Source organism: Chiroxiphia lanceolata, chromosome 14, assembly GCF_009829145.1.
Source record: "Chiroxiphia lanceolata isolate bChiLan1 chromosome 14, bChiLan1.pri, whole genome shotgun sequence".
NCBI classification, from domain to species: domain Eukaryota; kingdom Metazoa; phylum Chordata; class Aves; order Passeriformes; family Pipridae; genus Chiroxiphia; species Chiroxiphia lanceolata.
Genome location: NC_045650.1, coordinates 12,261,435 through 12,284,562, shown reverse-complemented (window position 1 = coordinate 12,284,562; position 23,128 = coordinate 12,261,435). Strand labels below are relative to the sequence as shown.

General features: G+C 40.5%; 1 protein-coding gene across 9 annotated transcripts in view; it reads right to left on the bottom strand.

Moving 5' to 3' along the window:
* GRIA3 (glutamate ionotropic receptor AMPA type subunit 3) overlaps positions 1-23,128 on the bottom strand; it is a 602,976-nt gene that overhangs the window by 60,433 nt on the left and 519,415 nt on the right. For all 9 annotated transcript variants that reach the window (XR_004359634.1, XR_004359635.1, XM_032702135.1 and 6 more), the window contains 3 exons: positions 22,281-22,468; positions 4,839-4,892; positions 3,220-3,381 (listed from right to left, as the gene is read on the bottom strand). Coding sequence is in view for 7 of the 9 variants with exons in the window: in XM_032702135.1 (XP_032558026.1) it covers positions 3,220-3,381; positions 4,839-4,892; positions 22,281-22,468 (404 nt within the window). In the remaining 2 variants the exon portion in view is untranslated. The remainder of the gene's footprint in view (positions 1-3,219; positions 3,382-4,838; positions 4,893-22,280; positions 22,469-23,128) is intronic.

Here is a 23,128-nt window from a genome sequence, read left to right as displayed (position 1 = left end):
GATCATTTTTTTTTGTTTTTAACAAGATTGCCTAGACAGCTTTGAACTGAAGTTAACATAAATCACTTCTGCTTGGATCACAATTCTGATTAGGTAGCATCTGTGGCAAGAAACAGATCAGATTAGTTTTCTTAGAAAACAGCTATACAGGCAAGCAATCACAAAATACACTTTAGGCATTACATCTCTTCAGTAATTTCCCACCTGCCTTCCCTTACTCCATGGCAAATCTGCAGAGGGTGGGAAACTGCGTGTAGCAGCAGCTCTTGAACAGAACCCCCAGACAACTTAACTTACTTGTTCATGTTGCTGTCAACTTCGTCCACTGCTTGTCACATATATCTGGTGACACCCCCTGGTGCTATAAATTTAGTATCACCCAGGAAATGTTATGGAAGTGGGGGTTTTTTCACATTTTTTCCACATTTATGTGTTTGTCTGAAAGTCTGTCCCTCCTGGACTTTGCATGTGACATCTCTGGCTTTCACTGGCATTACACCTCTAACTTCAGGGTCTGTGTAGAGGAGACCCTGTCAGCACACACCTACTGGGAGTAATCAAAATTGTTCAGTGCCTAAAACCAGATTTCAACACCCTTGTAACTGATCCTTCATATTTCCACAGCGTTTGTAAGAAGATGAAGAGGAAAAAAGAAGAATGTAAGAGGGATCTGCGTGTACTGGTGCTCCTGCCCTTCTTTTGGCAGTCTGTGGTACCACAGAGACCCTGTCTCCCAAGGAACCTGATGCTGGAGTTCGTGCCAGAAGACGTGCTGCCCATGCACGAGTCAGGCCAAAATCCAAGTTTCAACTGCTTGTTCCAATTCTCTCTTTGTGGATAAGATTTATTATATACAGAAGAAGTTAATTCTATCCTGTAGGGCAGGATAGCAGAACTGAAGGTCTGCATTTCTTAAACTGTGTGTTATCTTTCAGTTTGATAGAAGCCCTTATGAATTCTGCACAAGTGAGGCGTGTCTGCACGTGCAGATCAAGAGAATTCTGTCTGATAAAAAAGAGTGCAAAGGTAGGGCTGTGAAAAACGTTATACAGCAGACATTCTTACTGACCTTTAAACAACAACAGTTTATAAACTCTTACTGGGTGTGTGTGGTGGTTCCTGCTCTGCCTGTAAAGGCACAGGCATTCTCTGATCATGCCCACCTGCACCTCTCCCTGTAGTGCTTTGCAGTGATCACTCTCTCCTCTTCTAGAAAGTTAACAAAGGTTATACGTCACAATCCACGCAACAATACAGAACCAGACAGTATTTTTAAGGTATTTGTTCTTGTATTAAAAAAAATCTTGTAATAGCTGTCCAATCTTGCACTACATAAAACTTACACACTGATAATTTTTTCAGCAGACTGCGTCAATTGTCAGTAACCTTAATGCAGTCCCTTCCAAGTCATGCCAAGAGAGCTATCTAATTTTCTACTTTATTTGAATTCTACTTATAAATGCATGAGCATGCAAAGAGAAAAAAGAGAGAAAGAAGGGAAAGGCTGATAAAATACAGAATAAATTAAACATCGGGGCTTTAATCTCTAGGCAATTTTATTTCCTAATCAAAAATACTGTACATCAATTTTTAAGTATGCTTTTTGTCTGATTGACAAATACTGTGCACATTTCTATAATGAGTGATACATTTGTGCAAAGGTAATGTAATCTTTGTGTTTGTACCATATACTTAAGAATCTTTGTTAAGGAGGAAGAATAATTATTCCCTCAAGGTAAATTGCTTTCAAGTGGAATAAAATTTTCTCAGGTTAACTGTATGTATTTCAGAGCTTTTAAGATTAGTATGATACTTATCTTCACTTCTGCATCACTGCAAGGAAGCTTTAGAAAGCAGGACTAGGTCCTAATCCACGGGCAACAAAACGCTAATCTGGGCTTTGTGGGCCTCTGTTTGCCTTTCTCTGCTTCCTTTGAAATGCCCACCAAGGCTGTGGGATGGTGTGGGATTAAGATAATTTTCCTCCCTCACAGAAATCATATGCTCCCAGGGATGGAAAAGTGTATCTCTGAATGGCACTGCCAGAAGCAGCAGAACCTCATAACTGGTTCCTGTTGTGTCTTTAGTCCAACCCAGCACTACCATCTACCCTGGTAACGCCCCCCATGCATGGGACTGGAAGAGATTTTTCCCTCCTATCTAGTATTTTAATACTTTCCTGAATTTTGTCTTACTAATACCAAGACATGATCCCAGTTTATCAAAGTAATTTGGAGTTCCAAATCTGTTCATCAACTTGCATGTGTCCCACCCAAATAAACAGGAAAGACATGAACTGTCTAATCATGGCTGTGGTTCTTAGGTTTGGCTTCCCTGACTGGACTTCTGGGAGTGACAGAATTTAATGTCTTCTCATCTACCACCAGACTAATATCCATTCACCTATGGATATTGTTGAAAAAGAACAAGCCTCACAAAAAGAAGAAGAGAAAGAAGGAATGTAATAGGAATACTAGTAATATGCAGTGGTCCTAGAAGATTTTTTGATTTCCATGCCTGGACAGAGTATCCTTGATGCACTCCTTGACTGGACAGTGAATAGCATCTCTACTACAGAGATGCTATAGTAGAGGCACAAAAAGATCTGTGGGAGAGAGTAAGAGGTTGCCAGTCTCCTAATAAGAATGGCATTTACTTCACTCACTCTATGACAGTTTTGGTAAACCTGGGACTTCCATTCAAAAAAAATTGAAAAATTTTACTGGTTGCAGATATAATGGCCAGACTATTCAAGTAAAGGACAGAGATACAAAATACAGGGTTAGATTAGGAGGGCAACTGTCAGCAGTGACTGTGAGGTAGCAGTGGCTCCTCAGTGAATTCAGAGCTACTACATTTTGAACATGAAATTCTCTATTAACATTTAGATGGACTAGAAATCCACAGTCTGCATCTAAACCCTAACCTAATTAGCCCCCACATCCACCCCAAAACTAACTCAAGAAGCTCAAGTCAAAAGCTGTTATATCCACTGCACAATGACACGATTTGCAAGACCAAGCCTTTGCCTCTAAGGAACTCCCACCATGGTGGGCACTTGGGTCTGACTACCAGCCTCTGCTTCTTTCTTCTGGAAGGGCAGTGAATGTTGCAGTATAGTCTACCAGTATCATACACATGCAAATATCTGAGGTTAAAAAGTCACAAATAATTATTAACAGCATATCATTGCCATCACTGTCAGGCTAAAATAAATACCTTTAATGGTGAGTTTTTAGCTTCAGGGAATTCCCTTTCGTCAAGCCTCACCCAGCGCTGTAGAAATTGTTGAACCATTGGGTTTTCATTATTAACAATCTGGAATCCAGTAATGTTGGCACCTCCATGCATTACTCTCTCCAGAACAATGTCTGTGAAACCCTGGGAGGATGCATGTAGAAAACAAGAATCATTGTCATCCAAAGTCCCTTTTCTTTGGCTCAGTTTTACCTGCTACAAGTGCAGCACAAAAGAAATGGATTAATGTCCCTCTTGTTAGCTGACAATATTCTCTACCAAGGAGACACAGAATAGAATTTAAAACATCTTTTTGTTCTTTCAATACAAAACTGCCTTGTTGGATTGTGGCAACGTGGTACGTAATGTTCACCAGTCAGAAAGAAAACTGTGGGGAAACTTGAAGTACTGTTTCCTCTGTTGTCCTCAGCATGATGAAACTGGTCAAAGACCTCAAATCCCATTTGTGCAGCAAAGTGCAAACGAAGGTTCAGGGCTGGGAGCAGAAAACCACTCAACACTCAACTGTTCTGTGCGGGCAAAGCACACACCTCTTGCCAGGCAGTTCTCCATCACAGCATTACTTAGCATTTCACTTGCAAACAGAACGGGATGATTCTCTCCCACTCTGTTGTTATTTATACCTGAGGTAGTAAATTGGAGTCTTTTTGATTAGTATGACTTGATTGCAGTCATGTTTATCTGAATGTCAATGGTTACACACGCTAAAAGGCAACCCAGAATAAGAACCTCTGTATTTCTATGCACACGCTAATCAGTGAGATCATGACTGCTTCTTATAATGCAAAATGACACATCTTAAAGTCAGACAGTACTTATACTAAATAAGAGTAATTTAAATTTTGTCTTTTCTGCTTTAATCACACCAAAACACGGATACAGAAAATCTTCGAGCAAGTAGGGTTGCTAACTAGAAAGTGTGAGTTTTGGAAAAACATTTTTCCACTCACAGTAGACACGGAACTCAAAACTGAGTTTTCCTGCAGCATTAATTACAATACAAGATGTTTATAAGGAACTTAAGCAGATGGTGTTTCAAACGCATCACAGAAGTCCCTGAAAGTCAATCCTACAATCCAGAAGAAGCTCTGATACAAGTGAAAATGTACTGCCTCTTCCTGGTAGCTCAGCACATACAAAAGCACAACCCTACAGTCTGAAATACAAAAGAAAAGCGAAACAGCTTGGCTGGTTTAGTTAATGGAATTGTTCTAATTTGCAGCTTTTTACCACTTATACACAAATATGCTACAATTACTTTTCCTGGAGTGCTTAAGTATAAAGTATGTTACATAAAGGATTACAGTCACGAGTATTTAATTTATGAGGACAGAAATCAGTGCAAAGCATACAATTAAATTATTATTTTAAAACTGGTAGAGGATATGAGATTCTCAGACAAAAGAACGACCATAACTGAGTAAAAATGAAATACCAGTTCTAGTATTTACTGAAGTAATTTCTCAAAATCCAAGAACTCATCCATGCATTTCCACTTTCTTATTAAAGTTGCCACAACCTGAACAGAATATATTACCCTCTAAAACGTAGCTATACTTGTCATGAAGAAAAGTTCTTACCAGGTTAGCTAACATGTAGTGATAGCCTCTAGAATGTTTGCCGAGGACTACAACCTGTGTGAAGAAAAAAATTACATATTATTCAGCTGTAAGAAAGTGACTCTCAACCAGTGGAAAACAGCCAGAGAATGAACATTCTGGTAATCTTTTATGCTCAATCCATGGACGTGATGTAGTCGTTTCTGTTTTTAAAACACACGGGCAGAGTAAAACAAAGCATAACTCACAAGGCTGAGGAGACTCCGCTTGCAGAGATGACCTTACCCGGCAAACTCACTCTTGTGATCACAGTGTCTTCCCTGCTGGCCAGGTTCATTTTAGTTATCAGTTCAAGCATTTCTTCTCTGAAATGAGGTAATACTATATCCACCCACTCACTAAACTCCCGTTTACGTTGTTCCTTGTTTGTGGAGTATATGAGAGGTGGAGGACACAGCCCAGCCACTCACTGTGTTTATTAAACTACCAGCACAGCAGGGCTGGGTGGGCTTCAGGTTGTACAGGGAGTTTCCTGCCGTGACAACCCTGGCCAAGCCTTGTCATACATGAATGCTTAAAGTCAAATTCCCAAATTTATAAGCAGTGACCTTCATTGCCTTTTCACAGCTTTCAAAAGGCCTGAAAACTTGTCACTTCCAGTGCATCTAAATGGATACATCTGACCTTAAGCATTTTGTCAAAATTTCTACTAAATGTTATGTTGCACATCATCTCCTGCCCTCCCTGACCCCACTTGGGCATCTCTCTGTACAAACAGAGTCATTAAATGGAATTGCTAAGAGACAAAAAGGCAGTAGGACAAACTGAGCAGGTGGATTCTGTGAGGGTCACAGGGAAGAGTGTCTGGCAAGCCTGAACTCTGCCATCCTGTGTGCTCATCCCCACTTTAGGAATACTGTGCTTTTGCATAAAGAAGGAAAACACACATATCTCCCATGTCTATGCAGCTGGCTGCTGCCTCACCAGCAATCCCTTCGTGCAAGACTTACGCCACTGCACTTAGGACCCAGCCCTTGCCTTCAGATGGTAATCTCAGTAACATCCATCCAGTCCTACAGCCATCACGTGCAACAACATCCAGCAGTAAGAATTTAATTTATAATTGTGGTGATTCCACCTGTGTCAGGACATAACTCACCTTACCCAGAACTGCTGGGTTAAAAATAACCAACATAATGCTGGGGATACACACACGTGTATCACTGACTACATCCTACGAGCAGCTCAAGTGAACAGATGACGCTTTTTGATGGAGAATCACTGGAAAATCTATACACACCATACAAACATACTAGTCCATGGTCACAGAAAAATGCTCCAAATGCCCATACTTTAAAAGACATCTTTTCAATACGACCACTTATGTCTTTGCTAAAAACAGATGACATTTGAGTCACTGACTTTAGATATACGGCTGAGCCTGTTCGAGTTCTTGATTAAATTATTAAGTTCCCAATTGCCTCTTTGGGTAGTATTGTCCTTAATAGATGCCATTTCTTTTAAATTCACATTTAATTCTGTAGGAATTTGCATACTTCCAGCAGTCTGAAAATAAATTGCTGTTCAGGTCCTCTAGAGAACTGTATGTACACTCCGTTGGTAGAAAGCATCTGCTTTCCTACACTCACATTTGTTTTCTATGGAAATGTGCAGGCTTTCTTCAGATCATCTGGTGTGCATGCTATTTGCATACTGAATTCTCTGTGTTTTAATTTCACCTTAAAGGCAGGTTAGAGACAAAGAACTTATTTAAGAACAATACTCTTTGTGGTTTCAACCTTAATAACAAATAAGAAAGCTTTTACGTTTCTACACAGAAATGTGTTTATTTAAGAGAAAAATATCACCACAGATGAAGTCAGAGGCTGTAAGAAAAACACACATGGAGCCGCTACAGGCATCAGGAGCAATAATGCAAATAGGAAATGTAGGGCTCATTAGCATAGATTGGACTCAACTTCTGTCTTCAAAATGACCAGAAATAATTCTGGTTAGTCCTGTAGACAGGTTCAACATACTACAGTCAAGCTTTAATTCATAAAGCATCTTTTAGAAGTGACCTGCCAGCATTTCTACTCACACAACCAACCCTGTTAGCTCATAACCATTGAACTGGATCTTAACAATGTTTTTAAAATTCACTACACACTACACTGCAGTCCTAAATCTTAACAAGTACAGCTCTACTCCTCCCTCACCTTCCACCCTCTACCAACTGCCCAGCATGTTGAAGGGAGCTGCTGGATTAGTGAGCCCAGCAGAAACAATCACAGACATGTGTTACTCCTAGGGGAGTGAAGGGATGGATAAAGCTTCTTTATGAAGAAGGAAAACAGGAGTATAACAAATAAATCTCATCAACTGCTGATATATTGTGAAGCTTATACTGAAAGTGGGATATTGAATAGTGGTGGTGAATAGAAAGCCAGGATTACGGGGCAAGGATTTCACAGAGCTACATGTCTTTCGTAAGTTTGACTTCCGAGACTTAATATTGCTTTCACCTTGACTGAAAGAAAAGCTTATAAGATTTTACACTGAACAAAGGAGGAAGGAAAAAAATGGCTGGAAACCATCATGAATAATTCAGATTTCTGATCCCACATAATTCTTGCTTTGTAGATAAAAAGATCATAATGTCAGGTTTGATATAGAATCAAATAAAGTTTGTATTTTTAATTAACTCTTAGGATATTTCCAATTAATTAAGAGAATATCTAGAGGGAACATAATTAAAATGTATCTGGTTTCAAAATAAAAGTAAAATCTGCTGGCCAACACCAGGCTTACTTGAAGTGCAGACCTATATGCCAGATTGAGGAATTAAGTCAGCATTGCCAGTTTTACTTTTCTGATTTGCCTGGGGAAGTTATTTTTTCAATGCAAGCCTAAAGACAATTTGGTTTCCACTGCATCAGTCACCATTATAATAGAAAGGCAAGTACAAATTTTAATTACCTTAGTTTTTACATTTTTCTTAGTTTGGAAGATAGCACTTTAGATATTATTTGGCTAATATTAAATTGGTATGAACTGTTGCAATATTTCTAAAGCAATAATGACAATTCTCTCATGATGCAGTTCAAAGACTAAACAACACCTAAGAGGAAGGACAATGAACAGGAAGCAAAATAACTTTAACTTCACAATTGCTACATTATCTTTTGACTTATTTCCTAGTCAAATTACAAGCACAGGCAGTGCTAGAATATGGATCTGGGTTTTTAGGCCATGACAATTAAATACTGGGGTTAAGGATGAAGGAAACATTATGAGGAGACTGGTGAACTCTTAGATGAAAGTCAAGGCAAGGAAAGTCAAGGAAATGAATATTTCTCCAAGGACCTGATGAGGAACTAGGTTGGTAAGAACAAGGTGTGTAGGTGAACAATAATTGCAGACCACAGGCAAGGAAAGAATGAGCTAACGAATGACAAGACCCTGTGGACTCAAAAGAAATCAAGCAATGGAAGAACAGTGCAAGTCTGGTAGGTGGGACTGAGTAGTCCTAGTTTGTCTTTTAAAAATATCAATGGTCTGTCTCTGATTCATAACATTTTTCTTTTATGGATGGAGGAAATCACAGAATGGGTGAGGCTGGCAGAGGTCTCTAGGAATTGTCTGTTCCAAACCACTAGCTCAAAGCAGGGGCAGCAAGAGCAGGCTGCTCAAGACCATGTCCAGTCAGGTTTGAATATCCCCAAGACAGATTCCACAAGCTCTTTGGGCAGCCTGTTTCAGTGTCTGACCACCCTCACAGTAAAATGACCTTTCTTATGTTCAAACAGAATTTCCTGCATTTCACTTTGTGCCCTTGTCTCTTGTCTTGTCACTGGGCATTGATGAGACCCTGAAACTCAGAGAGACTCTCTGAGAAGAGCCTGACTCGAACTTCTTCATTCCTTCCTACCTGGTATTTGCAGACAATATTGCTTTGAGCTTTCTCCTCTTCAGGCCAGGTAGCTATGTAACCCAAGCTCTCTCAGCCTTTCTTCGCAGGTCAGATGTTCCAGTCCCTTAATGGTCATAGGGCCCCTTCCCTGGACTTACTCCTGGATGCCTGTGTCTTTCCTATACTGGTGAGCCCAGAACTGTACACGGCACTTCAGATGTGGCCTCACCACTGCAGAGTAGAGAGGAAGGGTCACCTCTGTTGACCTGCTGACCATGCTAATACAGTGCAGCCCAGGACGTTGTTGGCCTTCTTCACTGTGACACTGCAGTGCTGGCTTGTGGTCAACTTGACTGCCAGGACCCCAAGATCCTTCTCTGCAGAGCTGCTTTCCAGCCAGGAAGCCTCTGTACTGGAGCATGGGGTTATTCTTCCCAGGCTCAGGGCTTTGCATTTCCCTTGGCTGAACTTCATGAGGTTCCTCTCTGTCCACTTCATCAGCCTGTCCAAGTATTGCAGCACAACTACCTAGTGTACAAAACTCCCAATTTGGTATAATCTGCCAACTTGCTGATACTGCACTCCATCCCACAACCTTCAGTTCACTTATAGAGAGGTTAAACAGTATTAGCCCCAGCACCCTTAGGGGACTCCAAATACTGAACAGCCTCCAGCTGGCCTCTGTCTTGCTATCACAACCCTCTGAGCCCAGCAGTTCAGTCACTTTCAAATCCACCTTCCTGCCCCTGTGGGCTTTGATTTTAAAGAGTCATTGAAAAATACAAGCTAAGAGGATACGCCTGCACTTTTACTGAGAGAAGTAGCTATCACGACTTTGGCAGCAGTGAAAGGAAAACTACCATGTCAAATTAATACCTGTTAGAAGCTCATCTTCACTTCATTTGAATCCACTGCCATCTGGTCAGTTTAGTCTGTTTAATCAAAGTTATTTATCATCCTTTATTTACAAATGAGAAAAGAAAGAAAAAAACTAGATCACAAATGTACAGACTACTCAAGTACAGCTCAAAACCATGATATTTTATGAGTCTATTAGATCTTCCCATAACATACTGATGCTGACAGGCAGTATTGCCACAAAGAAAGTCTGGAGATTTTTACTGTGCTTTTCATACCAGACAAGTGGCAGAAATATGCCACTTTAATGGAATGACAGGCAGAGATCTGACCTGCTGTAATGTGTCTTTCCATTTCGACCCTATCTGGGAACAAGGCAGTGTAACTCTAGAGTTGTTCTTTCTTAGGTTTTAAAATGACAGTAGTAAGAAAAATGAGATTTCCTATAAGCTCGGAATAAAAAAAGGATTTTGTTGTCTTTGTTGAGGTTATTTGTGCATTATTTTGAATTCCATTGTTGCAAAAAGCCCATATTCAAGAAAAAAACCCAATCTACTAATTTTTAAGTATATGTTCCCATTTCTGAGGATAGGAGACCTTAGCTACCTCCAGTTGAACAGTGATGTGCCTTTAAACCTTGTTATAGAAATAAAATTATGACACCTTTGCCTTCAAAGCAGGGAAAAAATACCAGAAGTGATCGCACAATTCTTTCTTTCTTTCCCGCAGCAAACAAGCAAAACAGACAAATGGACTGAGGGCTAAAAAAAAATTTAACAGTATCATCACGCTCAGCTATCAGTGTTGATTGCACTTCGTGGGAACAGAGGGATATCAAGCGCAGCAACAACTGTCTGGCAAGCCTAAATTGTTGTGGAGCACACTGCCTTCTCACCAGGGTATCAGGTCAGGTGGTTTCTAGCTTCTACCCTAATTGATAGCATTTCTGTTATGGAGTTACTTCCATCTTATCTCAGATATGAGCAGCTCCTACCTGATATTGGATTGAGTGATTGAAAACTTGTGCCCTGTGATGCAGCACTCTATTGGACCAGTGGCACTGGCTAATTTGGTCCTCAGGACACACTTAAGAAAGGAGAGGAACAGAATATCAGGGTGACCATCCAATTAGTTCAATGAAAGCTGAAGCCAAGGCCCAAAATGTTGTCAGTATGTTAGCAAGGTGTTTACCTTCTCTTGAGTGGCACCTGCAAAGTGCTGCATCTCAGCTCTGTTTCTACCACTCAAGAGAAGGAGAAACCGATGAAACTCTTCAGCTGGAAAACAGAATCCTCTCCCCTGCCTCCCTCCCACTCCTGCAGGCCCTTCCTGCAGCGGGGGAGCCGCCCATGGGGTCTGCAGCAATGGCACTGCAGGTCTCTGGGGTCAGTGCACTGTTAACAGCGATGCAGGTACCTTCTGCAGCATCTCCATGGGAGCAAAGGTGCAACAGTACTTGACAGCAGTACATAATCATTCCTCACTATGTTTACTTTGCACAGGTCACCCCTTCTCATGTAAATTTTCCAGACAGGAGTAGGATAAACAGGAGAAGAGCAGAAAATAAAAGTTATCCTGAAATGTGAACAGGATTTTCCTCATCTAACCAGATGCCACAGCAGAAATAAGATCCATTGTAACCTCAGTAGCTCAATTTTACTGTAAGCTTGCAGAGCCCACTTGCTGGTTTTCCAATTTCCACACAGGCGCCTGAAGAAAGTACAAATTCCCTTTGAGTATTATAAACACTAGACAAAGTTCAATCTTCCCTCAGTAAATTTGTAAAAAACCCTCCTTTTTGGGGGGTCATGATTATGTCTCTTTCCATCACACCAACAACACGAACGCCAATATACGAAGTTCCAAAGGAACTGCAATCTCGTGGTGGCAAAAGATACGTCCCAGCTACTGGTGGTCTGTCCCTGCCAAACAAGTGATACCTGTCCTGCCTTTAATTCCACAGAGACAAAACCATTTCTACGTTCAGCAGAAGCAGCTTCCCTCATACAAAGCATCAAAACTTCATGACTGTAATTGTAGTGCAAACCCAGGGAAGGCGATTTATTTCTTCACTTAGTATTAATGGGACGGGAATGTGGCCACCAGGGATTGTGATGCTGTAAAATATGCAGTAAACAATGATTTCATTTATATGAAGAATGAGTACTAGATTAAATTTGAGTTAAATATTAAATGAAGAATGTATTAAATATTAAGAAGAAGATTCCACACACATATTATTTGTTGCAGATAAAAATAACTGCAGAGATAGTTGAGATTAATTCATCACCTTTTCAGAGTCTTCATGCCCTTTAGGGAATGTCACAAACCCATACACTGTCCCAACTGGTGTATCTTGTATTTTTGTGCAATATATGGACCTAAGGATTTTACTTCCATGCAATTACCACCTTACACATTTGTGACTACACCTCATAACCCAAATCTCACTTTTCTCTATAGAACAGTATCAAGATCATTTGTTTGGGCTTATAAAACATTCTTCAAACAGCTTTTGGTTGCTCTGCAGTGTATCTCTCACGGGAGAGACTCTCCTAGAGAACTGGAATCTCCTAGGAGGAGGAGACAAAAATGTGCCTGGTGGAAGCAGGGATCTGAGATGCCTCTGCAGCATTTCATTAAAGCTTTTCCCTCTCTGGCCCCCTTCTTGTGCCCTTCTCTCCTTTGCCTCTCTCCTTGATGATAGTCACATCAAGAGTGAAATTCTGCCTTTAAGGCCATCTCCAGATGATGGTGTGCATGTTAGTCCTTGGAGGGTAATTAAATGCAACATCTGAAAGCTGTATTGTGCTTCATTCTCCCTCCATATGGCTAAACCTTCTTTTCTCATAACTAATCTGACATTTGCTGATTGAAGATTCTGTAGTGGAATATGCATTTAATTTGTGCATAAAAGGTTACATTAGAAATTACTTCAGAAAAATATCACAAACTGCAACATAGGTTCTGAGGGCACGATACTTTCTCCTAATTTCTTTCCCTGTGATGACAAAATTTTCTGTGAATTTTCTGTGCCCTGACCAAATTTTCCTAAATTCATTTTCCTTGATGTGACTTAGCAATATTGGCAGATTAACTAATCTGTTGGCACAACTATTGCTAAAGGACATATTCTACTGTAAAATATCCTCAGACCTCAGAGAACATGGAGATGAAGAGTTTCATGATTCCTGTTAACTGACATTCATAATCACAGTTATTTACTCTTTAAGCTGAATGAAACTCCTTAAATAAACTTTTCTTTCTATCAAAATTTTTGCTTTGTTTAGACAGACAAGAACAGCACTATATCTCTCAGGACTGCATCTCTCTTCACAAGTCACGTCCTTCAATACAAAAACCTTCATGTCAAAAACAATCAAAATTTAAGCTACCCTTCATTACTTGAAGCTATTTCACTAAAAACAAGATCAGATATAAGTGGCTGTTACAACCACAACAAAAATTCTTTGTAGCATATGAAAAGAACACTCAAAATTGTTGAGACCTTTGCCCCTTATTTTGCCAAGATATTCTCAAGAGAAGATACTTGTTCCCAGACAACTTCCTGGAAGAGATGTGTCACAGAAATTCTTTGCTAGTGAATTCTTTAGCTTCTTGAGTAAGCATAATAGCCTAAAAATCCAGTTGCATTCTGGAGGAATTTTTGCAGTTGTATTTATGGGAAGCAAACAATTAATTACATATGTTACTCTGCGGCAGTGATTTCCATAGGTGTGTAATTTTAAGAAGGACATAATATTTTGTCTATGCAGTTCTAGTATATTCTTTGAGAAATACACTCCCTTAAAAATTATTCGTAATAGAGTGATCCAAGTTACATCTGAGGTAATTTCACAGAAGTTCTGGTACTTTCTGAAGCCTCTGTAAAATCCTAAGTTCTTCTCAAATTTAAATTTCACCTAAAATTTCATACGGAGGCTTTAGATCTCACAGAAATAACAGAAAGGTTGCTTTCCCTAGCAACGTTCATGGTTAAACTTCCTTCAATCTGCAGTGCAACCAACTCCAATCTCATGTAACATGGTCCCACCACAACAAGATCCTCATTTCCAACTTCACATACGCTCTCTTTCCTTATGCTACCTCCTCACTTCTCAGCAGTTGGGGATGCTCTCACTGCAGACCTGCAAGTCCACATCAGGTATATCAAAATCAGCACCATCAAAACCGACTTCCAGCTTAGCGTGCTTCACTAAGTTTCACAACACCTAAAGTCACTTTCACAAAGACTGTTAATAACAGCAATTTCACATTTTTTCTTAGGTTTCCAAACCTCCTGCAGGAGTCACAAATGCTTCATCACTGTCATACAGTTTGACAGTGGCTCCACATCATCAACAAGCGGTTCTTTAGTGGCCTTTGCATCGTGTGCCCAATCCCTGTGACACAGGAGATATGGAACTGTCCCTTTTGGCTTTCAATAGCACGAAACTGGTATTGACAACATACTTTGAACATTCCTAAGAGCACACCCTTGCAATCACAAACATAATGCTCATTTCTTCTCTGCATATCCCATGGGATACACAAAACTTCTAAAGTCATGGCTGCTTAAAATATGAAAGGATCCGTGGGGGGCAGAGGGGAAGAAAATAGGTAAACTGAGTCACATGTTATAATTTAAAAAATACACAAACTTCCCATTTTCTCCATACTTCATCAGCATGTTAGAGTAAAATTCCATATTATTCCCTGGAATTGAACAACAGTCCTTGGAAAAAGAATTCTGCTTATATAAACCATTACTGCATGTCAGGATCACTTCAAACTATTATTTGGATATAACCCAGAAGTGTCGCAGTAATTCAGTCCCAATGCTCACATGAGAATCTTTTGGAAGGGGTTTTGTACTGCAGAGCACTGCCTTCAAACAGACCAAAAATACTGAATAGTAGCCATTCTTTTTTTTTTTCTCCTTTTAAGCATTTCCTTTCCTTTTCAAATGCCCTACAAAATTAAGAAAAAAAAGTCCATGCAACTTCCTCCAGGAAAAACAAGGCTACTTTTTCTTATATTTTTTATTATAAATGGCATTTTACTGTGACTGGAATTGCACTCTATTTGGGTTTTTCAATGCTTTGAAGGCGTCTGAAAGGTTTATTCTGCTTCACTATAAACAGCACTCTGCAATATTCCCCATATAACTTGGTGCATAAACCATGAACTGAAAAAGATTATGAAGAGTTAATTTATTTTTACTAGATTTAGTTTATGCAGCAGAGGAGGCTGTTTTATTCATATCAAGTAATAAAGTCATAGCAATATTTTTCTTTTCTGATTCTTTACATGCATTCTCCCAGTACAGAATTACTTGGGGTATTTTTAATATATTGTTGATAATTTTATTCATTACATGTTTTGGAAGAACAAGCTTCCAGTAGTACATACATCATTATACCTGCACATGCACAGCCATGGTGTGACACAAATAAATTTTATTTAGCAACATGGGCTTTTCTTAAGCCTGGGAACATTAACTTCCTCTCAAATTGTTATGCTGTTTTCCAGCTTACTGGTTGGATACTGTGGGATAAGTTTATATTTGAGTTGAGTTGATGACTTACAGGACCTGATTCTTCATAAATTTAGCCCTGGCTGCCGCTAGTGGCTTTAATCTGATCCCCAGAGGCCAGTGGAATTGCACATGTAAGAGGGTGGGATAAGAGAGAGGAATCCTGCATGAATGTGTAATTACAAGCAGTGAGAGATGGGACTGGGATGGTACTTTGCTGTAGAATGGCCTGATCCAAACCCATCTGTAGCCCAGAGCAAATGCACCACAGCTCTGGATCACACCTCCAGACCTCATGTTTAGGGGCTTCTCCCTGCAAGATTGTAGCTATGAATTGCCAGGGTCTTGCATACTGCACCACCAGCATCTGGGCTAAAAAAGCCCAGGGGGTGGCCCCCACTTGGAAAATCCTGCTGTTTGAACTGCAGGGTAACAGTGCTCTACAAAATGCACTTGGGAACACCCTGGTGCATGAAGGACCCTAAAAACCCCTGTGGTTCTTTTCCTACCCCTGATACGTGATTCATATCACACTGAAGCCATTAATCCCAGCCTAGTCAGCTGTGAAAAAAAGACATACACTCTTGTGCAGCTTTTCTTTTACTGAGTTGGGACTTCTTCCCTTGTAAATGAACTGATGAGACACCAGAACTATCGCGCTGTCTCTGGTGATGTACAACGCCTGTTTTCACAGTGGTATTGTGCTATTACTATTCATTTTGATAGTGTGTTTCCTTCCTCTCCCTGCAGTTGGTTCATCTGAATTGTCGCCAAGATGGTTGGTTGCCTTGGAAACTAATTAAGGAAAGCCTTTGGTTAGAAGCAGAGTTTCAAGCATTAAACTATTTGAGAGACAGATGCAGAAATTAAGGTAATGTCTGCTAAGATGAAAGGGTTTATCCTTTATATGGAGAAGAAAGAACCACATTAAACGCCAGAACTAAAACAAAGCAACTTTTATACAACACTGATTTTTAAAACCTAGAAGAGATGAGTGAGCAAGGGATTTCAAAATCAGGCAGGGGCTTAGAAGAGGTGACAAAGATTCCCAGAGCTATTAGGGATGCAGAGATGGACAGAGTGGGACAAAAAACTCAGATCTCATGTTGAGCAAATTTTAGCCAGCTCTCCCTTTCCCTCAAATACTCTGTGTCATTAAAAGACTTCTTGTCAATGCTGTTTTTGAAAAATACCTGTACAGCTAATGAAACACCAAATCCTCCCTCCCCCCCCAGTCCAGATATGTCATGAGAAGCATCAGTGTGTACATCTGCCTCTAAAACACATCAAAAGAGGGAGTGAGAGGCTTCCGCCAATGGCCCTCAGGCTCAACTTTTCTCCCGAGACTGTCAACAAGGGTAACAATTAGTGCCAGCTGCAGGAACAGCTCAGGCAGTGTGGACACAGCCTCAACAAGGAGTGGGACCCTCAGAGCACTTGCTCAGGGCAAACACATGCACCATTTCTGTGCACTCAAAAGCTGCAAAGAAAGGTGAACTATGCAGCAAATTGTGCTTTTACAGCTACCTATTAACTGAAGTTCAAAGCAAATACAGTCTCTGTATGAGCACACTGGCATCAATTTAAATATTGTCTCCAGGATAATGTTCAGGATAATGGTTGATTCTACTTGGAGCAGTGTAACTGAGCAGAGATTCTGGTTCTCTCTACATTTTAATGGCAATACAGAGGTTGCCATATAAAGATGACTGTAACTGCATAACTGCATACTAGAAATGTTGTGGTAAAAATATGCAAAACATTAAAAGCAGATGCATGTGTGCATTGGTGTGTGCATTTATATCCCATGAATTATCATAAAACATAAAATGAGTAATTGCTACTATCACAGAAAAATAAAAACTAATGGTGACTTCAGGTTCATATGCCTCTGGCATAAGAAACCAGAGTTGTTCGGCAGCGATCTTCTACATACAGCAGCTTCCACATTTACAGTGAGACATTCTTTGTATTAATTATTATTATTAACTGATCAGATACATTTAAGACCACGCTTTAATGTCTTTTGAACACTTTTAAGCTTTGTGTGCCATTACCTCAGTCATTCTGCAGGATGACTAATACTCCATTAAATTCCTGCCATTTGGAACCTGCCTTGTTTTATGAAGTCTGGGTGATGGCTTTGGAGAGACATTCCTATTTACAAGCTAGAAATTCTCTCCTCAGGTATGTGTGAAATGTGCTATATGTGGGGCAGATTAACCCAAGATGTTACTTTTCTCTGCTTTACCAATCCATCTCCTGCCCTTTATGAGTTTCACAGCTGACAGGAGCAGGCCCTCCAAGGCAGATACAGCTGTCACTTTTGACATATACCCATTTTTAACTTACCCTTCCACTGGCTACAGTCCTGAGGGTGACTGACCTAAGTACTTCCCCTTTCCTCCCCACATGTCCATATGGACTTGTGAGCTGCTGAAACTTTCTGGATATGAAGAGAAAAAAGTGACCTTTCATTCTGCTTTAGATCCTGGTTTCAACAATACTCATGGGTACCTAATGAAGAAATGTCCTAAATTTTGAGTTTCTAGTTCATTGGAAATGTAAAAATGAACTGTACCAGTCTCAGAGTGATGTTACACAACACTGTACATAGCAGATACTCTCTTGGAGCCTCAGCTGAACCCCCTTCTCTGCTCTACACAGCTTCAGACAGAGGATAAAATCCAACTCTGACATGGCCATGGCACCAAGTCCTGGAGAAAGCAGCAGGGATGCACTGATCTGGAGGGTGTGCTCTGTGGTGTGCCACCTTCAGATGACATGGCATTACTGGGGTTCAAAAGCAAAGCAGAAGCTACAGCTACTCATTGCTCTGCTCCTGCTTTAAGTGTCCCACTGTGTTTGTAGGCAGTTATATTTTAAATTGCTGCAGAGGACACAGGCAAACCCCCACCAGACTGTTTATAACCGAACATTTAAAGCAAGAAGTTCACATGATAGTGCTGTTCATTTTTTTCAATTACATTTTTCCTTATTTCTTGTTATTTTTAATGACTACTGGTCAACCAAATACGACACTTTTGTGTTTATTCTTACAACACCCTCAATGTGAAAGCTGCTGTGCAGTGAGCACACTCCTCTGAGATCTGAGCAGCACTGCAGAGAGATGCAGCTGTGGCTGTACCGAGAACCTGCACAACATCTTCCTAATCTCAAAATTTCAGACTCGAAGGTCAAGTCACAGTCAGTGCTTGCACGGGACAGAGTTCAGTCAATCAGATTACCCTTCATAATCCTACAGATGCTTCACTTTAAGTCGTCTTTGACAGTCTGGCTGTCATTGTAAAACTTTGGGGACTGCATTCCCTACTGTAATATTGCTTCTGCTTTGTGAGATGCCTTCACTCAATACAGATACTTCCTTGGAGCCTAACCTTTATGACTATGTTTGGAGATAGTGGCCTTTTGATAAAAGCATGCAGTCTCTGGAACAAACAGGTCTTTTGTAAAGTTTCACCATTTTGATCCTGAATGGAGTTTCTCTCTCCTCATTTTCCCTCAGGAGATTTTCTTCTAAATGGACATAAAGCCATTCTAGTCTGAAATACAGCTTATTATCCTGGGAATAAGAAAAACATATTTCTTAACTCAAAAACATGTCTCTAAATACACGGTTGAACAGGCTAAAGCTTACTGTTAGCTCTCAGAAGAAAATGTTCTTCTGTTTATGAGAACAAAATTTTGTATCTATCTGTGAAGGAATACGGAATATTTTAGCATCAAGGGACAAGAAGTGTGGGGAGCTTATGAATTTTGCATGACATAAGTGTTGCTATCTGTATGCTTGAGAGGCCACTAGATGATTAAATTGGATATAGTTTTGTTGTGCAAGGAAGGATACAGATCCACATGCTCAGTGGTTATAGAACTATAGGGTAAGTGAACAAACATGGTAACTTACAGAATAACTATTAATCCCTCTGCTTCCCCCTACTCTGCAGCTGAAGAGATCTGAGCAGGGTTTCCACTTCTAGAACAAAATATAAGGTCCATCACAAAATAATCTGAATGGGGAATGAAAACAGATGTGTCGGCAGAGTGAAATTTGGCACAAAACAGGTTACTCAGGCAAAGTAGGATCTGAGGTGCCCTCTTTCCCCTACCTTATATTTACAGCTGGGAAAGGTCAGGTACCAGCCAGTTCTGAAGAGAGAAATACTTCATATGATGGGTTACAGATCTTGGAAACATAGGAACGTACAGATTTAGCATCTGTACTGAAGGCCTATGGAATACTCAAGGTCACTGACTCACGTCTGTACATCGCTGGAGGAAGGTACAGAACATTCCAGAACAACTTGGAGTCTCTGAAGAAAATCCTCAGATGTGTAATTGTCTTTAGATAAGCCTGAACTTTTGGAAGAGAGGTACACCCCACCAGAACTGGTTGAAAAAAGCATCAAAGAAGAGAACTGCACACACTGATCAGCCTGATAAAGGAAAAGAGGTCACTCCTGTTTAACCCAAGCACTAACACAGAGCCATGATACATGGTTTCTGGAGCAGAGAACTGACAAGCTCGCTGAATGGCCTGGCCAAGAGCCCAAAAGTCTGATAGCAAACTCAGTGCGTGTGTAGACTGTTCAGTGGTTTACAGTCTGTTTATTTCTGCTATGACTTTTGTTCTTGGATAAGTTCTATTTAAGCCTCTGAAATTCAGGGTCACTGGCAAATGCAGCTGTTGTCCCAGAGCTAATGAAATGACAGGTGTCACACAGTCCCAGTGACCATGTAAACACCCTCTCGGGAGGGAGCCATCACTCCCAGCTGATGTGAGGGTTGACCTTTAAAGATGTGCTCCTAGGAGGCCAAAAAAGGGAGAGGAATGGAAAGGCACCTGGCTGAGGCAGCCCACATCAGAATGAGGCAGTCTGTCCATCAGTTCTCTGACATCAGTACAGACAGGTAGAGAGTCTTGGCTTCCCTTTGCTCTCACTGGAGGAAAGCTCTTCAAACCCAGCTGCAATTGTGCATCAGTATGTGGAACTGTGCTCTGATGTTACTGCCTCTCAGCTGAGCAGACTTTCTAGACTCCACACATAGCACCACGGAATTGACTTTTTCAACTGCAATAAACTGCTAGATTTGAAATATGCAAATCCAGATTTATCTCTCCCCTCAATGGTATGCTATCAGCAAACACAATTGGCTAAAAAAAAGACAACTCTCCACTCCCTTGAGCAAGCTGGATGGATGGATTTAAGTACCACACATGTGTGAAAACTTTTAACTACTTTATGAGAAGATAACAAAGTAAGCAGAGGAGACGGAAGGAAAAGCCTAAAACCAATTGTTAAGCTGTCAACCTAGGGCCTGCCATTACTGACTTTCTCTGCAGAAACTTAAGTCACTGCTTTTCAGTATGCAATAAAAAAACTTCTGGAAATTGTTAACAGTAGATATTTTTAGCATCAGAGGCATCAGTGTGTACTGTAGAATTTGGGGAAGCCTGGAGGCCTCAGCAGCAAATTTTTACTTACTCAGATGCTAATCACATTGACAAAAAGCTGAATCATCCATTTAATAAAATTACAACTTCACTAGAGTTGAATTTAGAATAGTTGCAGAAGAAAAGAGTCCCCAGTTTTTTGCTATATGGTTTGCTTGGTATATAGCTTTCATTTCAGGTGCTGGAAAGGTCTGATTATTTTTTTCTCTCACTTGCACTACAGAAGAGAAAGAGAGAACAAATGTAAATGGAGTTAGACAGATCAAACAAAAGGCCTGTTTCTCAGCAGAGAGTGGGCCCTCATGTAAGCTTGGCTCAGAGCACTCTCCTACAGTGTTTGCAGAAGAGTGGGCCGTGGGTAGGTGTTTTGCATCTTTTGCAGAAGAAGAGATGTTCCTTACATTTTACAGTATGAATTTCTCTAAAGAGAGCACTCACCATATTGCCTAAAAATACAGTGTAAAATGCAGTGCTGTGTATTAATATCACAACCGTACCAGCTGTCAGAGTTACAGACCAGCATCACCTTCTGCTGCGTTCTCTTCAGCATCTCTTTCCTTTCTCTGTAAGCAGCAGCTCTGGCATCTGGTTGCCCCCTCAGGCTGACCCTCAGTGATACACCTCAAGGCTTGATAGGAACTGAATATTTTGAGAAGGAACTCAATGAACATATTTTTTGTATTTCCCAGGGTTTATTACAGTGAGGTCAGTTTGTTGGTAGTTTACAATATAACATTTCTAAGAGATATGCTAATGCTTCATGAAATTTAAATGTTACTTTTGATCTATTCCATAATATAAACCCACAGTTAAATTTATGAAGTGGCAATAATCAGAGGGTTTTTCAGTCCTAATATAAGTGAATTCCCAAATGCCTATGAATAACCAAGCAGCATGGATTTGGTTCCACACCAACACCAGCTCTGCTGTGAGCCCAGCCAGCAGGCAACTGTGCTGTGTCCGCTCCCAATGATTTGTATCTGTTACTACACCTCTTCAAGCACATTGCACAGCCACAATCAGTGGCACAGGCATTCTGGGTAGCCTGCTGGGATGGCCAGAGGGTATGGCCATTCCTCCGGGGCAAAGGAAACACTGGGAAGGCCACGCAAGAGCAGAACAGTCACCTCAAATGCATCTTCCCCCATAAAGGTGTTTAGACTCTATCACTCACAATTTAGGCCTGTCAACAGCACTGGCTGTGCAGAGGGAAGGGCTTTATGTACCAAAAAGTGCTAATGTGTCCTTTGGACTACCAGCTGAATTTTTCATTAGCAGTATTTTCTTTTGGGAATTCTTTAAGATGATTCTATGATACTTCAGTGGCTTTTTATTTCTTGTTTCATGTTCCACTTAATGAACTGCACCTGCCTTGCAATCCCTACAAGCAGCCTCGATGCCAATAATGTTACTCTGGCAGCTGAGGTTTTAGGTTCTCAACCTACTTAAAAATAATTCATTATTAACATCTGGGAAAAAATATCACAGAGACATTTCGTGGTAGGTTACACGTAAGTGCTGCCACCAACTATGAGCATCACTGTGGTATTTTAATTTTACCAGGTAACTGGGCAGCTGTTGGGACTCACATCTCAATGGACACTTAATTTCTAGAAATAGACAGTTCTGGGAATATTAACAATGTCTGTCACAGAGAGATCACAATTTCTGAAAAGCATATACCTGTTCCAAAATGGTGTTGATTCTGTCTACTTCACAGTCAATTAAGTATCTTTTTTCTTGCCGTCTGTCCATCTCCTCTATAATTCTTCTGAACTCTTGAACATCCTTTATGCTTCCTACAGATCTGGCTGTCACTTGCCAGTTGTTCTGTACTGCTGCTTCCATAATCGCCTGAAGAATAGAAAATCCTGTGGGGGAAGAGACAACGCATCCACTTAAAAAGAGAACAAACATAAAACCTATTTTGAATGTTTGACAAAGGGCTCACAAAAACTTGCATCATCTAAAGGGACACAGAATAGCTGAGAGCCTGGAAGTGCTACATTACTTGAGAAAGCAACAGTGTAGGGACCAGTCTCTTCTTTCAGCGATGCCACTGGCAAAGTCACTGACTTCAGCAGAATTGCTTGGTGGTATATTATTGCAAGGCGTATCAGAATCTGTCCAATATATCATATTATGATCCTCTCAGGGATGTTTATGGTCATGCTGGGGTCTGTGCCAGCTGAGAATAGGAGTCTGCAGCCATTACTTGGGCAAAAGTCCATCAGCTTGAGGAGCGGGACAGAAGAGGTGATTTGCAGACTGCAGCAATGGGTCATTAACTGGCAGAGATCCAAGCACTGCACAAGAATGCCAATTAAGTCATTGTACTGGTCATTGGAGCCACAACCACAGGAGAATATTTTACTGATACTCACTTTGATTTCAAAAAATGCTTTTAAATATGGAGTCTAACAGCACTAACCACCCTTTCAATACTTTCATTAAGGTAATATCAACTCATTTAGCATCCTCAAGAAGAGAGAAACAGCACAGGATGACCAAAGACTGCACAGTGGGAAATT